This window comes from Ranitomeya variabilis, chromosome 5, assembly GCF_051348905.1.
Source record: "Ranitomeya variabilis isolate aRanVar5 chromosome 5, aRanVar5.hap1, whole genome shotgun sequence".
NCBI lineage: Eukaryota > Metazoa > Chordata > Amphibia > Anura > Dendrobatidae > Ranitomeya > Ranitomeya variabilis.
The window spans coordinates 490,654,518-490,674,584 of record NC_135236.1 but is presented as its reverse complement, the minus strand read 5'-3'; the positions used below and the strand labels follow the sequence as shown (position 1 = coordinate 490,674,584).

The window sequence follows — 20,067 nt, the reverse complement described above, 5'->3', positions numbered from 1 at the left end:
TATAACACTTAGGTAATGTTGATTCTGAATATCTCTTTGGTTTGGTCACTTGGACGGGAGAAGCAGGTGTAAAGAGTTTAGCCTAGCCATCATGTTTGGCTAATAAGGTGGGTCAGTAAAGTCATGATGTAAGATGTGGCACTGTTTTAATGCAGCTGAGACATCAGAGTGGTCGATAAGTGAAATGGTGCAACAGGTTTCTACAAGGACCTTGAGGAAAAGGGAAGGTTTGGTAATTAGGAGATCATTGGTGGGAAATGGAGGCTCCCCACCCATAGCAGACTGCTGTGGGCTGAGATGAAGCATCAAGCAGACACCAACTGTGGCAGTCTCTATAGAAAGCATATCTATGCTTTACCATCATTCCAAATCCATTCCAGTAGTCAGGATCAGAGTTTGTGTGTAGCGCCAGCACCATTGACCATTACGGGTACTGTTCACATGTCCGTGACCCATGCATGTGAGGAAATTCTAGTGCATATCTGTTCCAGTTAACACATCTCTGTGCCACACTCAAAGCCTCCATTCACCAGCAGAGCTGTGTCTTTTCTCTAGCTAGACACGAGTATACTGTTCACACCTATGTAGAAAGGAATCAACCACCATATACTGTATCTACAAAGTCCCAAATATAGAAGGCTGTAAAAATGACTATAAAAGGAAAATGGCTGTATATAGTAAAGCAATTGTGGTAATTATAGCCCTGAAACAAAGCACAGATGGCCATAAATTGCAAAGCCATTACGGCCACATTCTTCCATCTAGAAGCAACGTATCTCAATACGGCAATACAAAACACGACTGAGAAATTTCCATTTAAGACAACCAAACACCTGACACAGCAGCTCCTCTGTATAAGTATTGAACAATATAACTTCACATTACTGTTTTCTATAATCATACTAGATTACACATTGATGAAACAGTCAATCTCACTCACCTATGTCCTTGGCTCGTGAAGCTAACGGTCTCCTCCACTGACTGATGAATTTGTAGGCATCAAGACGAATTTCAATAATGTTGTTAAGTAGAGCAAGGAGTGGTGCGAGGGGAAACGCAGCCACAAAGATAGTTGTGAAGCCAAACTGAAGAACTGTGTAAAAAGCACATTAATAATTTTAATATAAATTTACCATCTGCTGCCAGTCACATACTGTATATTAACACATTCCTTATAAAAATCCTTAATAGGCCTCATGCACATGGTCTTATTTCAGGCCCATAAAGTATGAAGGTGTGATTCTTTGGGCTCGTAATAGTGTGCACTGGACTTTACACAGTAGTTTTTCCTTATAGATTCCAGAAGCATTCACAAGAAATTGTGGCATTCTCCAATGTATGATGTAATGATGCATCTCCTATCTATAGCATTTTTTTGTGCTAGAAGTAGAACAGAGTCAATATTGACTATGTCTGAGCCCCGCATGTGACTTTTCCAGGACTACCGCCAATAATAAAGAAAAATAATTACTGTACTTTGCGGACTATAAGACTCACCGAACCATAAGACGCTCCCTGAATTTCGGAGAGGAAAACAGGAAAAACATTCGTTTTAATAAAATGGTGGTCTATCTTATAGTAATTTTATGGTGGCTGCGGTGGAGCAGGGTCGCTGATGCAGGAAGCTGGCGGTGGCAAGGGTGAGGCACATGAACAGTTCGAGATCTCGCCTCCCGAGATCTCAATCAATTGCAAATCAGTGGGAAAGTACGGGGACTCTGCTCAAAGCTGACATTTTCTGACAGCCATGAGCCCACAGCCTTGCAGTGCTGGGACACCCCATCCTCTCACCCCGAGGCCCACAGCTTCGCCTCACTCCTGCCGCCGCTGGCCTCCCAGGGAAAAAAAAGTGTCTTATAATCCAAAAAATATGGTATATTGTAAGAGATTTGCTGCTACTGTAAAATGGTGCGGATTTTATGCCTGCAATGCCACAAGAAAAATTCTCAGCATTTCTGTTAAGTGTGAACATACCATTTTGTGGTCACTTGGAAATCGTATTAATTATTAAAGGGATTCTCTGAGACTCAAACACTGATGTCCTATTATTCGACACCAAAGATGTTTGACCATTGACTCCATTGAGGGAAAAAAGGATTCCAGTCTCCAAAAGCAGAAAGACTAGTATGAAATGACAAGTCTTTTAAAGAGGACCTTTCATGACTTTTTACATTTTGAACTGGCTACATCATGAGATAGGGGCTAAAGATTATTCTTTGTTTTTCAGTGTGCTGGAACCATTTTTTGTCCATGTGTCACAGTTTTCACACTGCTCACCGAAAAACAAATATAATTTTAATGACAAGGCTGGCACCCAACTGCTATCCATTTTGGTTACAGCCAATTAGCTTAAAAAAACAACATATCTTTTTTTTTACATGACCATAGGCATGGATAAAACACATTTGACAATAATGGACATCTGAATGAGACCTATAGGCTGATGATAATTGCTGGTGGCACAAGAGCTTCAAGCAGGTCAATATTAGGATCTTCAGTATCTGAAGTTCTAGAGGTTTTTGGAGATTTTTAGAAGATAATTTTTAGCTGAGTGATTGTTCCAAAAACACATTTTATGCATGACCAGCTAAATCATTCCCCCCAACACATCACTTTTATGACTATTATTTATGCTTAATATTATGATCTCTTACAAGTAGACATTTTCAGTGCTTTACATCACACATATTCTACGTATCTGATGACTGAACAAAAATATTTGTGTGTATGTGGCGCCTCTGAGAGTACAGTCGCCACAGAGGTACTGCATCTCAGCCAGAGGTGTGGTGCTCCAACTCTCTGGTAAGGAGGGGACACTGTACAGAACCCTAACACTTGCACGCATCACTAGACCCCTCCAGGCCAGGGAGGGATTAGGTAGAGGGAGTGGGTGGAGAAAGTGGAGAAAAAGGGAGAGAGTAAGGAAGTTAAGAGTTGATGAGGAGAAATGGAGCAGAGCAGATGTGTGGGTCTGAAGCTCCTGACAGTCTGAAGAGAGGAAGGAAAGATGCTCCCAGAGGGAACAAAGGGGTCCTAGGGCAAGGGAAGTGCAGAAGCCACCCGTTGGGCCTGCATCCACGCTGACCATTGCCAGGTGGAGGGACCAGGTCGCAGCAGGGGAACCAGCCCCTGATCTAGTAGGGGAACTACAAGTCCCAGCTAGGAATTCAGAGGCTGTCGTGTATGCAAATGAAACAGCCACCTGCACACATATTTCGCTGAAGAGGTAGACACAGAAGATCCAAGGGACAGTGAAGACGTCGCCCGACAGGACCCGCTACTACCGGCTTGGGACACTGGGTGTGCAGCGCAGGGCAGGAGAGGCGAGAGCCAGCGCAGTGAGTCGACCAGGAAAGGTACATACAGAGGGGGTTCTGGACAAGTGCCCCAAGCTACTGGAGAGTTTACTGGACCACTGACCTGGAGGACACAGCATCCTGGCTGGGGAATAACATCCGAACTGTGAGTAAAAGTGTGGAAACTGCACCCTGCTGTGTCCTCTCAATTCTTTCCTGCATTACTCGCCCTCCACCACTACCCTCCATCAATAACTTTACCATACACTTCTTTAACTGCCCTGGGTAACAAGCTCTACCTGTGGAGAGCTATAACAACTCAGCTGCATCACCATCTGCCCAAGAGGACCTGAACTGCAGCGTCGGCTATTTCTGGCCGAATACCACAGGTGGCGTCACGAACAATTTCCTATACAAACTTTATTCCTATTTCCACCATCATCCATCTCTTTATTTGCGTACCCAGGGCCACGGACCGGGTCACCGCTGCTGTGACCACCCCTTTAAGAACCGTCCGACCCGGTGCTGAGTACCCCACGGCCCATGCGGGTGTTGCAATCTATTTTGTTTTTGTTGTCTGTATTGTGCTTGTTGTCTGTATTGTAAAATTGTTGTCTGTATTGTGTATTTGTTATGTGTATTTGATTTTTGTATTGTACATTTGTTCTATTTATTGTGAATGTGATATTTTTATTGTGTATTTGTTGTGTATTTGGTGTTGGTTTTTTTTGAGAAACACCACAGGTGAACAGGTTTAAATTAAGGTGTCAGACTAAGCATACTGCCCAGAGCCAGCATCTGCTACAGGACATTGCTCAATGACTCGGATTGTATTGACAACATACAATGCAGATTCAGTATGGCTCCTTCACAGGTGCCACATTACTACGTAGAAGAAAGGCCTGGCAATCTAGTTCTGTATTATGCCAAGAAAACTTGATGGAGAGCACAACTAATGGAATTTGATGTAGTGCTTGAAGATGCACCCTGTTGTGAATTAGACTTTTTGGCTCCCTCTTGTGGTTACTAGTGATATGACTCTGGGATTGTCTTTCCTCAGTTTGGCACCCACCTGGGTCGTTAGTCCAGGGGAGTTGCTATATAAGCTTCCTGGATCCTTAGTCCATTGCCTGGCATCGTTGTAATCAGATCCTTTCTGTTTGCTCCTGTCTGCTGGTCCGGGTTCGTGCAAAATTAAGCTAAGTCCTGCTTCTTTGTTTTTTGGTTATTTGCTTGCTCTCATTTTTGTCCAGCTTGTACTAAATGTGATTCCTGACCTTGCTGGAAGCTCTAGGGGGCTGGTGTTCTCCCCACGGGCCGTTAGACGGTTCGGGGGTTCTTGAATATCCAGCGTGGATATTTTGATAGGGTTTTTGCTGACCATATAAGTCATCTTACTATATTCTGCTATTAGCTAGTGGGCCTCTCTTTGCTAAATACCTAGCTCATTCTTACGTTTGTCTTTTCCTCTTACCTCACCGTTATTATTTGTTGGGGGCTTGTATCCAACTTTTGGGGTCTTTTCTCTGGAGGCAAGAAAGGTCTTTCTTTTCCCTTCTAGGGTTAGTTAGTTCTCCGGCTGGCGCGAGACGTCTAGAACCAACGTAGGCACGTTCCCCGGCTGCTGCTATTTGTGGTGCTAGGATTAGATATATGGTCAGCTCAGTTACCACTGCCCTATGAGCTGTTTTTTTGTGTTTGCAGACTTAGCAATTATTTCTGAGACCCTCTGCCATTGGGGTCATAACAGCACCCCTAGCTTGGAAGGCACTCAACAAGCTACAGGGAAGAGCCGATGGTTAACCTAAGTATGATCAATACTCATGAAGTGTCAGGATCAAAGCTGCAAAGCTGTTTTGATGCTGATATTGCTTACTCAAAAGGGAAGATTAAAAGCTGCAGAAATATTATAAAGTTCAGAACTTGGAATGTACAAATCATGAACCAAGGCAAACTTGACAATGTCAAAGTCTAAATGGACAGAATAGGACTCGACTTACTTGAAATTAGCAAATTAAGACTGACTCAATCCGGACATTTCCAGTCAAATGAACATTGGGTCTACTATTCTGGCAATAATAAATGAAGAAGAAATGATGTTGCTTTTATTCACAGTCAAAGTACAATGCAGTCAGAGATAGAGTCATCGTGATATGTCTTCAAGGAGCGCAAACCCATGTCACAGTTAAACAAGTCTACTCACCAACAACTGATGCCGAGAAGGAGGTGAACTACTCTACGATCACGTTCAAGAGGAAATTTTCAAGACGCCAGAACAAGACTTTCTCATTATCAAAGGAGACTTGAATACCAAAGTGGGCCACAGCAAATATGGAAACATCGATGGAAACTTCAGACTTGGTGAAGAAAAGGAGGCTGGAGGAAGATTCGTTGACTTTTACAAGACACATTAACTTTCCATCATGAACACCGTCCAAAATCACAAACTGAGACTTTACACAAGACATCACCAATGGGGCCTATAAGAATCAAATTGACTACATATATGTTCCCCAAAGATGGAGGTCATCGATCATTATTGTCAAAATAATGGCAGGAGCTAACTGTGGAACTGATCCTGAACTTCTGACAGCAAAGATTAGAGTCAAGCTGCCCAAATGGACTAGACAACAGGCAGATTCTACCTTAAATTTTACTAATATACCTGAGGTTTTTTGGAATGGTCTGCACAACCGATTCACTGAACATCGAGTCAAGAAAGCCTGAGAAATTATGGACATATACAAAGACTATTATTACTCAAGAATGCAGAAAGACAATAAACAAGAAGCAGAAGAGACCCCCGCAGCCAAGGTTAACAGAAGAGACTCTAAAGATCATCTAACAAATGGACAAAGCACAAGGTAACAAGCATGACGTAGGCAACATCAGTAAAAGACTAAAGAGAGTCATTCGAGCAAGCAAAGAACTTTTCTATCAACAGATATTTACAAAGTGCTTGGATATGACAATATTCCAATAGAGCTAATAAAGTCTTCTGAAGCAGCAGTTGATGTCATCACATGCCTGTGTCAACAGATATGGACAACTGGTAAATGGTCCAAGGGCTGGACAAGATCCATGTTTATTCCTATTCCGAAAAAGGGAGATGCTACCGATTGTGGAAACTATATGACTATTGAGCTCATACTTCATGCCAGCAAAATAATACTGAAGATCCGGCAAAGATGGTTACAGTCTTACTTTGACAAAGAGGAACAAGCAGGATTCAGAAAAGGCAGAGAAACAAGAGATCTGATTGCTAACATTAGATGGATATTGGAAATGGCCAAAGAACACAACAAGGAAATCTATTATGGCTTCATCAACAACAGCAAATACTTTAACTGTGTTGCGCATCAGAAACTTTGGAATACCATGAAAGATATGGGTGTGCCGAATTATCTGATCAGTCTCATTAAGTATCTTTACATCGACCAAGAAGCAACAGTCCAAATGGAACTTGGCGATACGGCATGGTTCAAAGTAAAGAAAGGCGTGAGACAAGTCAAGAGGACAAGAAGATATTTTCAGGAAGGCTGAACTTGGTGAAATAGAAGAAGGTATCAAAATTGCTGGACAAAACAAAAACAATCTTAAATACGCAGACGATACAACATTGATAGCAAAAACCATAGATGGAATGAAGCATTTATTACAGGGTGTCAAGATGAAAAGTTCGAACGTGGGACTGCTACTCAACACAAAGAAGACAACGATATTGACTACTGCCAAATACAACAGAGACACATTTGAGATGGATGGCGATGAACTGGAAGTTTTAAAGGACTTCAACCTACTCAGATAATTGAAGATGCAGCAACAATACCTGAATTCAATAGAATAGCTATGGGCAAATCAACAATAAAGTCACTGGACAAGTTTTTCAAATTGAGTAACATTTCACTGGCGATGAAAACTCGACTCATACATAGTTTGTTCTTTTCTCTCATAACATACAGATGTGAAGCCTGAATGATAAACAAACAATACAGGAGAATGATCGACGCCTTTGAAATGTGTTTCTGGAGAAGGATCTTATCAATAAAATGGATGGCGAGAAGAACAAACAAATTAAATTTGGAACAAATCAAACAAAATATGTCACTCGAAGCAAGGATCATCAAGCTATGACGTTTCTACTTTGGACACATCATACGAAGAGAGCAATCATTGAAGAAGGACATCATGATTGGAAGAATAGAAGGAACAAGACGAACAGGAAGACCAGCACCCTGAAGACTTGCTACTACCAAGATAATGGCAGAGAAAATCCTGGTGTACCTATCTAGGCTTGCACAAGATCAATATTCCTACAGAGCGTTCATCCATCAAGTCGCCATGGCTCGAGATGTAGCTGAAGGATGTTAAACAATAATAGTAAGCATGTCAATCTTTCCGTGTTTCTGCAGCATTTTCACCCATCAAATCAATGCATTAAAAAATGCAAGTAAAAATGGAACATTAGAATAAACCACGCTTCTGACCTATATGACTGCACTTCTAAACATGTGACATTTTTTTTATTCCAAATTCCATTGACAAGAATAGAGCTTACTCATTTCAAGGTATTCTTCAAATAATCCATATGCATTGATGGGCTGCAAATTATAATCTTTCTCCCACTGAGGAAAACTAGCAGTCCCTTGTGCACCATGTTCTTGCCTTAGTCTTCTACGTGTCCACCAATTCTGGATTAGCCTAAATAACAATCAAGAGGAAAAAAAATGATTTTTAAAAATAATTTTTAACAATTTCACTGTTGAAATCATGGGTTCAATAATGCAAAACTCTTATGTTATAACTACAAAAATATGTTAGAGCAAAAATCTTCCATGTTCTGAATGATCTTTACTCTTATTTTGGATGTCATGATGCACAATTTGTACCAGCACAATGTGAAAATCACTGATTTATAAAGATGCTAATAGCTGAAATTTTAATTCTGGTTGTTTCAATAATTGAAACATATAGAGACACATTTTCTTTTTTTGTATACAATGTTAATATATGTTGGCAGTGGCTTACGGGTAACCAAGCTCCATGAAGTTATTCCATGTTTGCTTCAATACCATTATTATGCCCATCTGCATGCATAAGTCAATAAGGCATCCACTGGGGTGACACTGTAAATTAGAAATAAATAAAATCACTTTAAGAGATAAAAGCATTCTTATTTTTTTTATAAACTGAAGTTCTGACTTGAAGCCAGTTTAAAAAATGTGTTATGGAACTAATTACATGGTACAGTTCAGCCAATCAATGCTGGATGCCGGTCCAGTGGTCACATTGGTATTCAGTGGCAACCTAGCCAGTTAACTGCAAACTTCCTACTACCTACCTGTCGCAGGACCTACAAATCAGAAGAGGCATCCTGGATGCTGGCAGGTAGTAGGAAGTTCACAGGAGTACCAACATGGCTACTAGACCATGGTCATATGAATCATTTTGGTCAATTCTATTAAATAGAAATTCCGATATACAAACTTTTTCATACTTAATTGTTTTCTACACAAAGAATATTCCTGTCAATGTCAGCCTGTATTTTTCTAAAAGGTGTGGCTCTGTCAGATATTTAATGCTACATTATCTGATGACAGCCAACAATAGTGAGGTAAATACTTTAATGTTAATTGCAGGTAGTGACGGGAATACCAACTTCTGCACAGGCCTAAGCTAAAGAAGGGATTATTACTTGCTTGTCTGGTGGTCTAGTGTAGTAGATAAATGAAAGCACAGTTCACTGGTGGTCTCAGGTAGGGTAGAGGTTAATTGAAGTTTTATTTATTGCTTAGGGTAGTGTAGGTCTTCCTGCACAGTTAATTAGTCGTCTAGGGTAGTGGACGGGTTACTCTTTGTAATTGCAGACGGCTGTATTTTGACAATCTACGATGCGATCCCAGTCAGAAAAACATTGTACTTCCTGTACGAACGCATGGTCACATGAAAACTAGTCTCATCCGGCATTTCTCAATAGAAGAGAATTGAGAAAAGTCAAGTAAGACTAGTCATCCTGTGACCCCAGGTATGCAAACTAAATACATGCAGCCATGAGACTGGCCACCCACACGGGAGATACAGGGGAATAGTGACAATGTACGCATAGCATACTTTCACGATTGACTAATGGTCAGACTTTTTTCTTCTTAGACTGCACAACCCTTTTAATGTACAGTCCTCTGTTAGTCTGGGGCAGGGCTGGGATGATGGGTAGGCATGGGTGTGTACCCATCTACTGCACTACTAACCTCACGGAGGGAAGGGCCGCTATTGGTAGAAAAAAATTTGCTAACTGTGCCTGTGGCCTCTGTCATTCGGCACAGTGATGGCTTGGGCACAGACACACAAGTGAGCAGTGTCAGTGAGTCATTAATACCACTCATTGCTTTCTCTGCCTACACCCCATTGTTCCCTTCTGGCATTCAATTGTATTTGTGCTTTTAAGACACAAATACAATTGATGATGTGAGCGTCGGGACAGTGGAAGAGTAATCAGCTCCTTGCTCTGCCAGGTACACTGGTAGGTCCCGCAGGCTGCTTGCGGCTTGCTGGAGGCTGGAGCTAAGCAGGGGATTTTGGCCAGTGCTATAAACATCACTGCATCAAGCTGCCTGCACCCACTGTTGCTCAAGATAGAATAGGAGGTGAGGATGTGTTGGATGAGGAGCCTAGACTGAGTGAGTAGAAGACTTATTTTCTGCTTTTCATGTTTGGCCTCGGAGTCGGATGATGGGGCATTTTACATTATGGGGGTGGTGGGGTCATCATCCTGAATGAGGAGCTGTGGGGGATGTCATAATGTATGAACAGCTGGGAAGGACATCATACTGTATGGAGGCTGTGGAGGATATCATGCTGTATGGGAGCTGTGGGGTGCATCATATTATGTATGTGCAACTGTGGGAGCCATCTATTGAATGGAGGGCTGTGGTAACCTTACTGTATGGGGCTGCATGGGACATCATACTATATGGGAGGCTGTGTGGGACATTATACTGTAAGGGGGGCTGTGTGTGCTATCATTCAGGGCTCCAGGCTTTCGTGAGCCCTGGATGAAAGAGTCTCAGTGGGCCCCTTTAACACATACCACGATTCATGATGCACAGATATGGCAGAGAAATATAGGTATAGTACAATGCCAAAGATTTCACTTACTTCTTACATTACATGAGTGATATCAATAGCTCGGAAACTGGACAGTATAGTCCCCCATACAGTATAATTTGCACCACATAGTGCTTCATACAGAATAATGAGCCCCATATATTGCTTCATACAGAATAATGGACCCCATGTAATGCTCCTTAGAGAATAATGGACCCCATATATTGCTCCATAGATAATGAGCCCCATATAAGGCTCCATACATCATGGGCCCCATATAATGCTCCATGCAGTATATGATGGGCTCCATATATTGCTCCATACATAAGCCCCATATATTGCTCCATAGAAAATGAGCCCCATATATTGCTTTATACATAATGAGCCATACAGTATATGACGGGCCCCATATAATGCTCCGGTATTTTACGGGCCCCATATAATGCTCCAGTATATGATGGGCCCCATATGATGCTCCAGTATATAGTATGATGGGCTCCATATAATGCTCCATACAGAATGGGCACCATATATTGCTTCATATATAATAGGCCCATATAATGCTCCAGCATATGTTTGGCCCCATATCATGCTCCAGTATATGATGGGCCCCATATAATGCTCTAGTATATGATAGGCCCAATAAAATGCTCCAGTATAAGATGGGCCCCATGTGATGCTCCAGTATATGATGGGCCCCATATGATGCTCCAGTATATAATGGGTCTCATATGATACTCCATATACAATGCGCCCCATATGATGCTCCAGTATATGATGGGCCCCATATGATACTCCAGTATGTGATGGGTCCCATATGATGCTCCATACAGAATGGGCCCCATATATTTCTCCATATTTAATGGGCCCATATAATGCTGCAGTATATGATGGACCCCATATGATGCTCCGGTATATGATGGGCCCCATATAATTCTCCACTATATGATGGGCCTCATATGATGCTCCATATATGATGGGCACCATATGATGCTCCATATATAATGGGCCCCATATGATGCACCAGTATATGATGGGCCCCATATGATGCTCCAGTAAATGATGGGCCCCATATGATTCTCTATACACTATGGGCCCATATAATGCTCCAGTATATGATGTGCCCAATATAATGCTCCAGTATATGATGAGCCCCATATTATGCTCCATACAGAATGGGCCCCATATATTGCTCCATATTTAATGGGCTCATATAATGCTCCAGAATATGATGGCTCCATATGATGCTCCAGGATATGATGAGCTCTATATAATGCTCCACTATATGATGAGCCCAATATGATGCTCCATATATAATGGGCCCCATTTGATGCTCCATATATAATGGGCCCCATATGATGCTCCATATATAATGGGCCCCATATTATACTCCAGTATATGATGGGCCCCATAGGATGCTCCAGTATATGATGGGCCCATGTAATATTTAAAACATAAAAAAAATGAAATACTCACTTCTCCATGCTGGCCGCTGCTCTGCTTCAGACTCCTCAGCGTGACCTGAAATGTCAGAGTCAGAAGATGCGGAAGATGCTGGAGCGCAGGAATGGGGAGAAGTAAGTATTGCAAGTACCGGGGCCCTGACCAAGGCCCACTAGCAAGTGTTGGCACCTGGCTACCATAGCGCACCGATGTCCCCAATGATGAGTGAGTCCCCCACCTGCTCAGGGACCCGGTACTCACCTGGGTGCTGATGCCGGCCCTGCCATCATGCTGTAAAGAGAGGTATGAGGACCATAATACTTTATAGGGGCACTGGGTGCCACCATACAGTTTTAGGAACTGTGAAAACCATTACACTGTGTATAGGGAGTTATGGGAAACACTATATTGCATGGGGGGGCTGTGGTACCTTACTAACCATAGTGTATGGGGGGCTGCAAGGCCATCCTACTGTATATAAGAACTGCGGTGGACAATGTACTGTATATAGGAGGCTGTGGTTGACAGTATAAAGGGGCAGAAGTGAACATCATTCTGTATATGGGGGGCTGTGGTGGACATCATACTCTATATGAAGGACATTATGCTATGTATGGGGGCTGTGGTGACCATCGTACTGTGTGGGGAATGTGTGTGAGGAGGGGTTACAGTTACAAGAAAAGGCATTGTGATGGGCAGTATGAGGGTATAGTGTGAAAATGGGGCACATTATGAATATGAACAATGGGCAGCGTGAAATGGGGGCACAGTGTGAAGAGGGGTTAGCATGGTGAGGGGAAGTGTGGAGTTAGATAAAGCATGAAGGGAAACAGTGAAGATGGGACAGTCATGCTTTAGGCCGTGGTTCATAAGGGTGGATAGTGTGGCGGCTATAGCTGCCAAGTAATGTGGTTATTTTTATTATTATATTATAGGGCCATTTATTCCATGGCGCTTTACATGTGAGGAGGGGTATACATAATAAAAAACATGTACAATAATCTTAAACAATACAATTCACGACTGGTACAGGAGGAGAGAGGACCCTGCCACTGAGGGCTCACAATCTACAAGGGATGGGTGAGGATACAGTAGGTGAGGAGGATACAGTAGGAAAGCTGATAACGGCAGATTTTGTGGTGGTTATAGCTTATAAGGATGGACAGTGTCACGGTTATAGATAATAAGGGCGGAAACTGTATTCATTCCATGATGCACGCAAACACCATCAGACATATCCCTTTAAGTATAATGGGGTCTGTGTGGTTTCCATTAGGTCATCTATCAAATTCTGAACACCTTAACTAAAACCAAACATCACCTATTATAGTTAAGCTACATAAGCTTCCATAACCATCTTTGGCTTTAATATTTAAAATATAGGATGCCAGGGATGACAATCGCTATTATCCCAAGTATTTTGTAAATTATCCGCAAGCAATGAGTAATTCCTATTAGGGTTGAGCGAAAGGAATCGGAAATTTTCAAAAATCGCCGACTTTCAGCAAAGTCGGGTTTCATGAAACCCGACCCGATCCCACTGTGGGATCGGCCATGCGGTCGGTGATCTTCGTGCCAAAGTCACGTTTCATATGATGCTTTCGCCGCCATTTTTTCAGCCAATGAAGGAGTGTGGGCAGCGTGATGACATAGGTTCCGGCTTGCTTTCTGCAGCGTCACAGGGGGGAGAGGGGAGAGGGAAGAAGAGGAGGAGGAGGAGGATCCCCATTGACTTGCATTGGGTTTCGTGTTTCGGTCGATCCCCGACTTTGCGCGATAATCGGCCGATTTCACTCGACTCGACTTATGACAAAGTCGGGTTTCGCGAAACCCGACTCAATCCTAAAACAGTAAAAGTCGCTCAACCCTAATTCCTATATCTAATTGTGAAATTGCACCCCCCTGGTAAGTCACGCCCCTAATGAACACCACTTTTGTTTTTACCTTTGCAAGTATTTTTTGGTGTAAAAGATAACATTTGCGGCAAAACCAAAAAAAGTGCTTTAGTAAGTCAGTAAAAAGTAGGTAGGAGTATTTAAAACAAGAAAATAAGGGTGCCCATACTTATGCACCTGTCACATTTTGTTTGAATGCAGATTGCACATTTTCTGTTAGTACAATAAACCTCATTTCAAGGCAGAAACATTACTGTGTCCAACAGTTATTAGCTATATGAAACTGAAATAGCTGTTGCAAAAAAAAAAAAAAAATGTATAAAACATTAAGCTTAAGATTAATAGGGGTGCCCAAACTTTTTCATATAACTGTACTTATGCTGGCTAACAGATGTAAATCATTCAGCTGCGGCAAGAAAAACTAAAACTCTGAGCACTAAAAAATACTCGGAGGACCCCCGTGCGTGCTCGAGAAATCTCGAGTAACGAGTATATTCGCTCATCACTAATAATATTTCATCAAAAACTAAAACATTCACTATTCACTAACCTCTTCCAGTCGCCATCTGTTTATAAGCCTTAAATAAGCACCCGGTCTTCCGGTAAACCTTCAATGATTAAAAAGTATATGTGATTATCTGAAATGTACTGGGTCATTAGTTTCGAGATAAATCTATAATAAAACATCTATAAAATGTGCTCATCTCTTTTTTTATTGATGAATGGTTGAACTCTGGACTTAAACCTGGCCAACGTGCAGGATTTGCATAGCACTGAATGGTTTTGCAGCCTTTAATGGCTTATATGGATGTCTGCCATAGCTAAGCCACATCTAAACAACAAATGCCAACTTAATTAATAAAAGGCCCCATTAAAAAATAAAATGAGAAGGATAGAAATAGATTTCTTATCTGAGCTTATTTGGATAGCCACATCCCGGGCAGAAGAATACAAGATAAGCACAGGTTACAAGAAAAAAGTCGAAAAAAAACCCCATTCCCCACTACAACAATGTGGAAATTGAAATAGAGTGCGTAGTTTTTGATGGAGAGGCAAATTTAAAAAGAAAGTTGTTAACATGACACCTTGATTAATTTCCCCTTGTAGCATCCATGTATTACATCCTATGCTATATACCATTCTCAGCCAGGTTGTATTCTGCTGTTTTTCTATTAGCATTCCTGTAATACATCTCTCAATGCTGGCTCGTGGACGGAACACTGTAGTGTGACAGGCACCGTATTATGGGCATAGTATACTTCCATTCATAGACTGCTGATTACTTTAAACATTAATAAAAAACCATTTCCATATTGGTTAATTCATTATACAGTCCTGCCCAACACTGACCATGTGGCACATGTTCTCCATACAGATTCATATAGGAATACCCAATGAAATATTCAAGAACCTACTAACTAGAATCATTTTGGCAATAATCACTCAAATCTAATAGGATCATGTGTATTAAGATACATTTAATATTGGGTGATCTCCAAAGTGTAAAGTATTTCCTACTTCCTCAAGATCAAATAAAAAGGCAAAATGCGCTTACCTCCCAAGAAAGAATGCTATGTAAAAGGTCGAACTGTTCAGATTGACAAACTGAAAAAGAAACATTTTCAAAGTGAAGCTGTTCTCCCACTCTGATTCAGTGCGCGGCTGTTCTGTGGGTAGAAACATGCACAACTGTAGATAATCTGCTGATCCGTAAATATATGACAAACATTACCCTGTCCTATCTTATTGGAGGTTTCGGATATTAGTGAAATATCTGTAATTAATGTATGGAAGATCTCAGGAGTTTTTAGTTGTGTCTAAGTGTTAGCCTATCATTAAAATAGGCTATCATACTAGAGTTGGGGGGCGAGCAACGTGCCCTCTTTATTGCTTAGCACAGCTCTATACTTTTAATGTTGCCTGTTTCTGGTATTACAACATCATCCTATTTAAGGGGACTCTGTCAGCACATAATGACTGGTCAAACCACGTTCAGACGCACGGTGGACCCTTGGTGTGGCCACTCATTTAAAGGGGTGGTCTGAAGGCAAAGTAATTTTAGCTCTATATCCCTATTTATTTAGTGCCGCAATCTAAACTAATTTCTAATATACTTGCATTAAAAATGTCCCATCCTTCAATAACTACACTATCTAACTGCTACTCTTTTTACCTATTCGTTCTTTGATGAGGCTTTGTAGCGTCGACGTCCCTGCATGCTGCCACTCTCCTCTGGCAGGGACATAACTCACTCATCGTCAAGACTCCCATCCCATACCTCCTCTTCCTTCCTCGTTGGCTGCTGCCCGGGGGTGCAGATCCCAGAGCACTGTGCTTAGGGCGTGTGCACACTCCCTCCTTAAATGAGCCGCGTGTGCTATCCTAAAGTGTCCCCAGCCAATGGCTGGGAGACACGTATTATTTAAGGCACCTCCACCTGCATGGAAGTGCCTGTGCAATGTTATTAGTCTGTTCCTAAAAACACTTGCTAGTTATCAGGTCCCTTTTCGCTAATTCCGCTAGTATCTGTATGTTCCTAACCACCTTGGTAGTACTTGCCTTGTCAGTCTGTATTACAGTCGGATCCTACTGCACCTGCCATGCTAGTCTGTAAATAATCTGGACCTGTCTGCACCTGCCGTGCCAGCCCGATTACAGCCGGACCCTCCTGCATCTACCGTACCACTCTGTACATCAGCCGGACTTGCCAGTACTTTCCGTGCCAGTCTAAATATCAGCCGGATCGGTCTGCACTTGCCGTATCAATCTGTATTACAGCCGGACCCGCCTGCACCTGCCATGCCTATCTGTATTACATCCAGATCCCACTTGCACCAGCAGTACCAGTCTGTACATCAGTTGGACTAACCAGCACTAGCAGTGCCAGTCTATATATCAGCTTTACCAATCTGCACCTGCCTGTGCCTGCCTGCATCAACTGTTCTTACCCTCCGGGCTGGTCCAGCTGCCAGTGGGGGTCAGCTGCTGTGCATCCGTAATCTGTCATGGAGTAGCACCTGGTGTTCATCAACAGCCAAGCCTAACCCCACCATCAGGGGCTCTATTGAAAAGTCAGGTGCTCACCTAGTCATGCCCCTCTTGGCTCTCCTTGGACCACTGCACAGTAGTTCCACCATTCCCATTACAGGCTTCATTTGAGAATCGCAGTGCATGCTGGGATAGTCAAAAGAAGCGTCATCAGGGGGCAGAGGCTGCAGTCACTGCTGCAGCCCTTGTCCCCTGACTGAATCCAAGCGTTATTAATGACGCTCATTTCAGGGGTTGGGCTAGTCCCTGCGCGATGTGCATAATGACAGCGTGCACTCTGTTGTCAGCTCAGTTCAACAGTAAAGAGCTGGCACCAGAAAACCCAAAGTGCAGAGACCAGTGTTGTCATTACTGGTGGCAGAGCTGATTTCTGCACGTGAAGTATTCTGATACTGCTTTGTTGCTGTTACTACTGATCTGAGCCTGCAACAGAGCGCGCCCAGCCCCTGGTGTGAGTGTCACTGAGTGATGACACATTCTTTCATATAGGAAGCAGGGTCTGCCACAGTGACCGCAGCCTCTGCCCCCGATGACACTTCATTTGAGTGTCCCAGCATGCACTGCGATTCTCAAATGAAGTGTCACCAAAGAGGAAATAGGGGATAAAATAGACAAGCAGTTAGGTAGTGTAGTTAGCAAGGGTGGGGAATTTTTAATGGAAGTAAACGAGAAAATATTTTAGATTATGGCATGAAATAGAGATTTATAATGAAAATTACTTTTAAGTGCAGCTTGCCACCAACTTGTTTTCCATTTATCTCTGCCCTTCTCTGGCTCTATAACATCATAGATGTCAATCAAAGAAGTTGGAGAGGAGACTGAGGGAAAATAAGTATTGTATAGTGCACGCACTTGTCTTTCATCAGTTTCCACACTTCTCCGGATCCAATCAAGCCAGAGCTGTCAATCAAAGATAAAGGGGGCAGAGATAGAAGCCAAGCTGGTAGGTGGGAAGGTGCACTGAAGCGTTCAGCCAATCTAAGGGTGCATTGGGAACCTGTGCTTGGTTTTCATAGTCATTTTATGCTCACAAACTACCTTTAAATGAATGAGACTGAACTGCAATGCCAACCTCAAATATTAGTAAAAGTATACAGCTCTGCTTTACTGAGCAGTGTAAAACATAAACAAGAAGCAGTGCGGATGGCAAAGTTCAGCCCCTATGAACAGCTGATGTAGAAGGATCCCGAAAATCGGACCCCCACAGCTGAATATTGGTGGAATACCCCAAGTGTAGGCTATAAATGTAAAAAAACAAACAAAAACAAAACCCCTTTAAATATCGATTTAAGTTCCACAACATATAAGTAGTCAGCCTCTGCTTATGCTTCTGCCCGATCTTTTCTATAAGTTTTCTCTTGGTCTTTGATGGAAAATATACAGTAATCTATATGACAATAGTATTTACAATAAAGACTAAAACATGCAACCTAGCTAAAGCACAAATACAACTGCATATACAATTCCATTCTAGAATTTTTAAACCTGATTATCACTGGTCCCTACTAAACAGTCATCAACATCACATATTATTATTATTATTATTATTAATAATAAAAATGTCATCTTTAATATTATTACCAATAAAAATAACTATTATTGAGAAGTTGGTAAGTTGTTATTGAGAAATGCAGGTTCTGCAGTATTTCTTCGCTCTTGACATACTAAAATAACATAGCACTGGAGTGTCATCATGATCAACAGTTCCTTATTAACTGTACAAAGGATCTACACCCCATAAGCACATATCAGACTCACTTTTGCAAGATAGGCCATAGTCGCCTCACAGTTAGGTAATAATATTTAATAATTCACATTGCTTCTTGTTCATTATATTCTCGGGTCTCCAAGTGAATAGCAGTTATAAGCATGAATAAAAATCACAAATATTTATTTATTCTTACCGAGGTTAGTGAGAAAAAGTGCAACTTTTTCATACAACTGTAAAACAGAACAAATAAGGTTTAACGTCACTTGTCACCAATCTTCTGCTGTCATGCACCTAGGTATCAAAGGGTTATTCCCAAAATCATAATGTGGTCTTAACTAAAAAGAGGGATATACTGCAGGATAGGTATTAATATATTAGACAGAAAGAAAGCTGTCCAGAACATATTCAAGAATAAGTTACAAACCACAATTTATTGGAGACAACATTCAACAGTACAGAAAGTTGAAAAAAAACACTTCTGTAGGACTGCTACGTGTTTCAAACACAAGTCCTTGGTAACTTATAATTTATAATTTATGACCAGATGATTCTACCGCTCTGTGGGGTAAGCTGAACTCTTTCCTTTTTGTATTTTCAGGATGGAGCTGTATAAAAGGATACACTAAAAGATGGTGTTCTGTATAAAGGGGCTGCAAAGTAGGATATACTATAGGAAGTGGCTGTGTATAGAGTGGCTGAAAGGAGAGATATACTGCAAGATAGTGTGGTATAAAGCGGGCTGAAAGAAGAGATATACTGCAGGAAGGGGCTGTATACACTGTGTTCCAAATTATTATGCACATAGAGTTTGGGAGTGATAAGGTTAGAATTTTTTTGTTTGTCATTTAAACTCATTGATGGTGATGTGTGCCAGGGCTCTTTATATCACCGAAAGCAATTGCAGATACCTGTGCAAATTAGTTTGGCAGGTGTGTCCAAATAAAGGCAAGACTACTTAAGAAGGCTGTTCCACATTATTAAGCAGCCTACATTTTTTGCCAAAATGGGAAAGAAAAAGGATGTGTCGGCTGCTGAGAAGCAACAAATTGAGAAGTATTTAGGTCAAGGCATGACTACAATCAACATTGCCAAGACACTTCATCGTGATCACCGCACAATCAAGTATGTAGCTGATTCCCAGCACACACGTGTGCGTGCTGATAAGGAAAAATTGAGGACTCTTTCCAACAGGCAATTGCGTAAGGTTAAAAGAGCAGCTGCAAAAATGCCTTGTCATAGCAGCAGACAAGTTTTTGAAGCTGCTGGTGCCTCCAACGTCCCCAGAACAACAAGATGCAGGGTCCTTCAGAGGTTTGCAGCTGTGCGTAAGCCATCCTGTCGAGCACCTCTATCCACTGCAACAAGCAGAAACGGCTCCAGTGGGCCAAACGATACATGAAGACTGACTTCCAAACTGTTTTGTTCACCGATGAGTGCCGTGCAACGCTCGATGGTCCAGATGGATGGAGTGGAGGATGGACACCCCATGAAAACACGGCTAAGGCGCCAACAAGGAGGAGGTGGAGTAATGTTTTGGGCTGGAATCATGGGGAGAGAGATTGTCAGCCCC

At 42.0% G+C, this 20,067-nt stretch overlaps 1 protein-coding gene across 2 annotated transcripts in view; it reads right to left on the bottom strand.

Moving 5' to 3' along the window:
• The window catches only part of ANO4 (anoctamin 4), a 394,529-nt gene that overhangs the window by 30,515 nt on the left and 343,947 nt on the right, over positions 1-20,067 (bottom strand). For both annotated transcript variants that reach the window (XM_077265595.1, XM_077265596.1), the window contains 6 exons: positions 18,691-18,727; positions 15,294-15,405; positions 14,289-14,346; positions 8,325-8,422; positions 7,855-7,997; positions 941-1,093 (listed from right to left, as the gene is read on the bottom strand). In XM_077265595.1, coding sequence (XP_077121710.1) covers positions 941-1,093; positions 7,855-7,997; positions 8,325-8,422; positions 14,289-14,346; positions 15,294-15,405; positions 18,691-18,727 — 601 coding nt within the window. The remainder of the gene's footprint in view (positions 1-940; positions 1,094-7,854; positions 7,998-8,324; positions 8,423-14,288; positions 14,347-15,293; positions 15,406-18,690; positions 18,728-20,067) is intronic.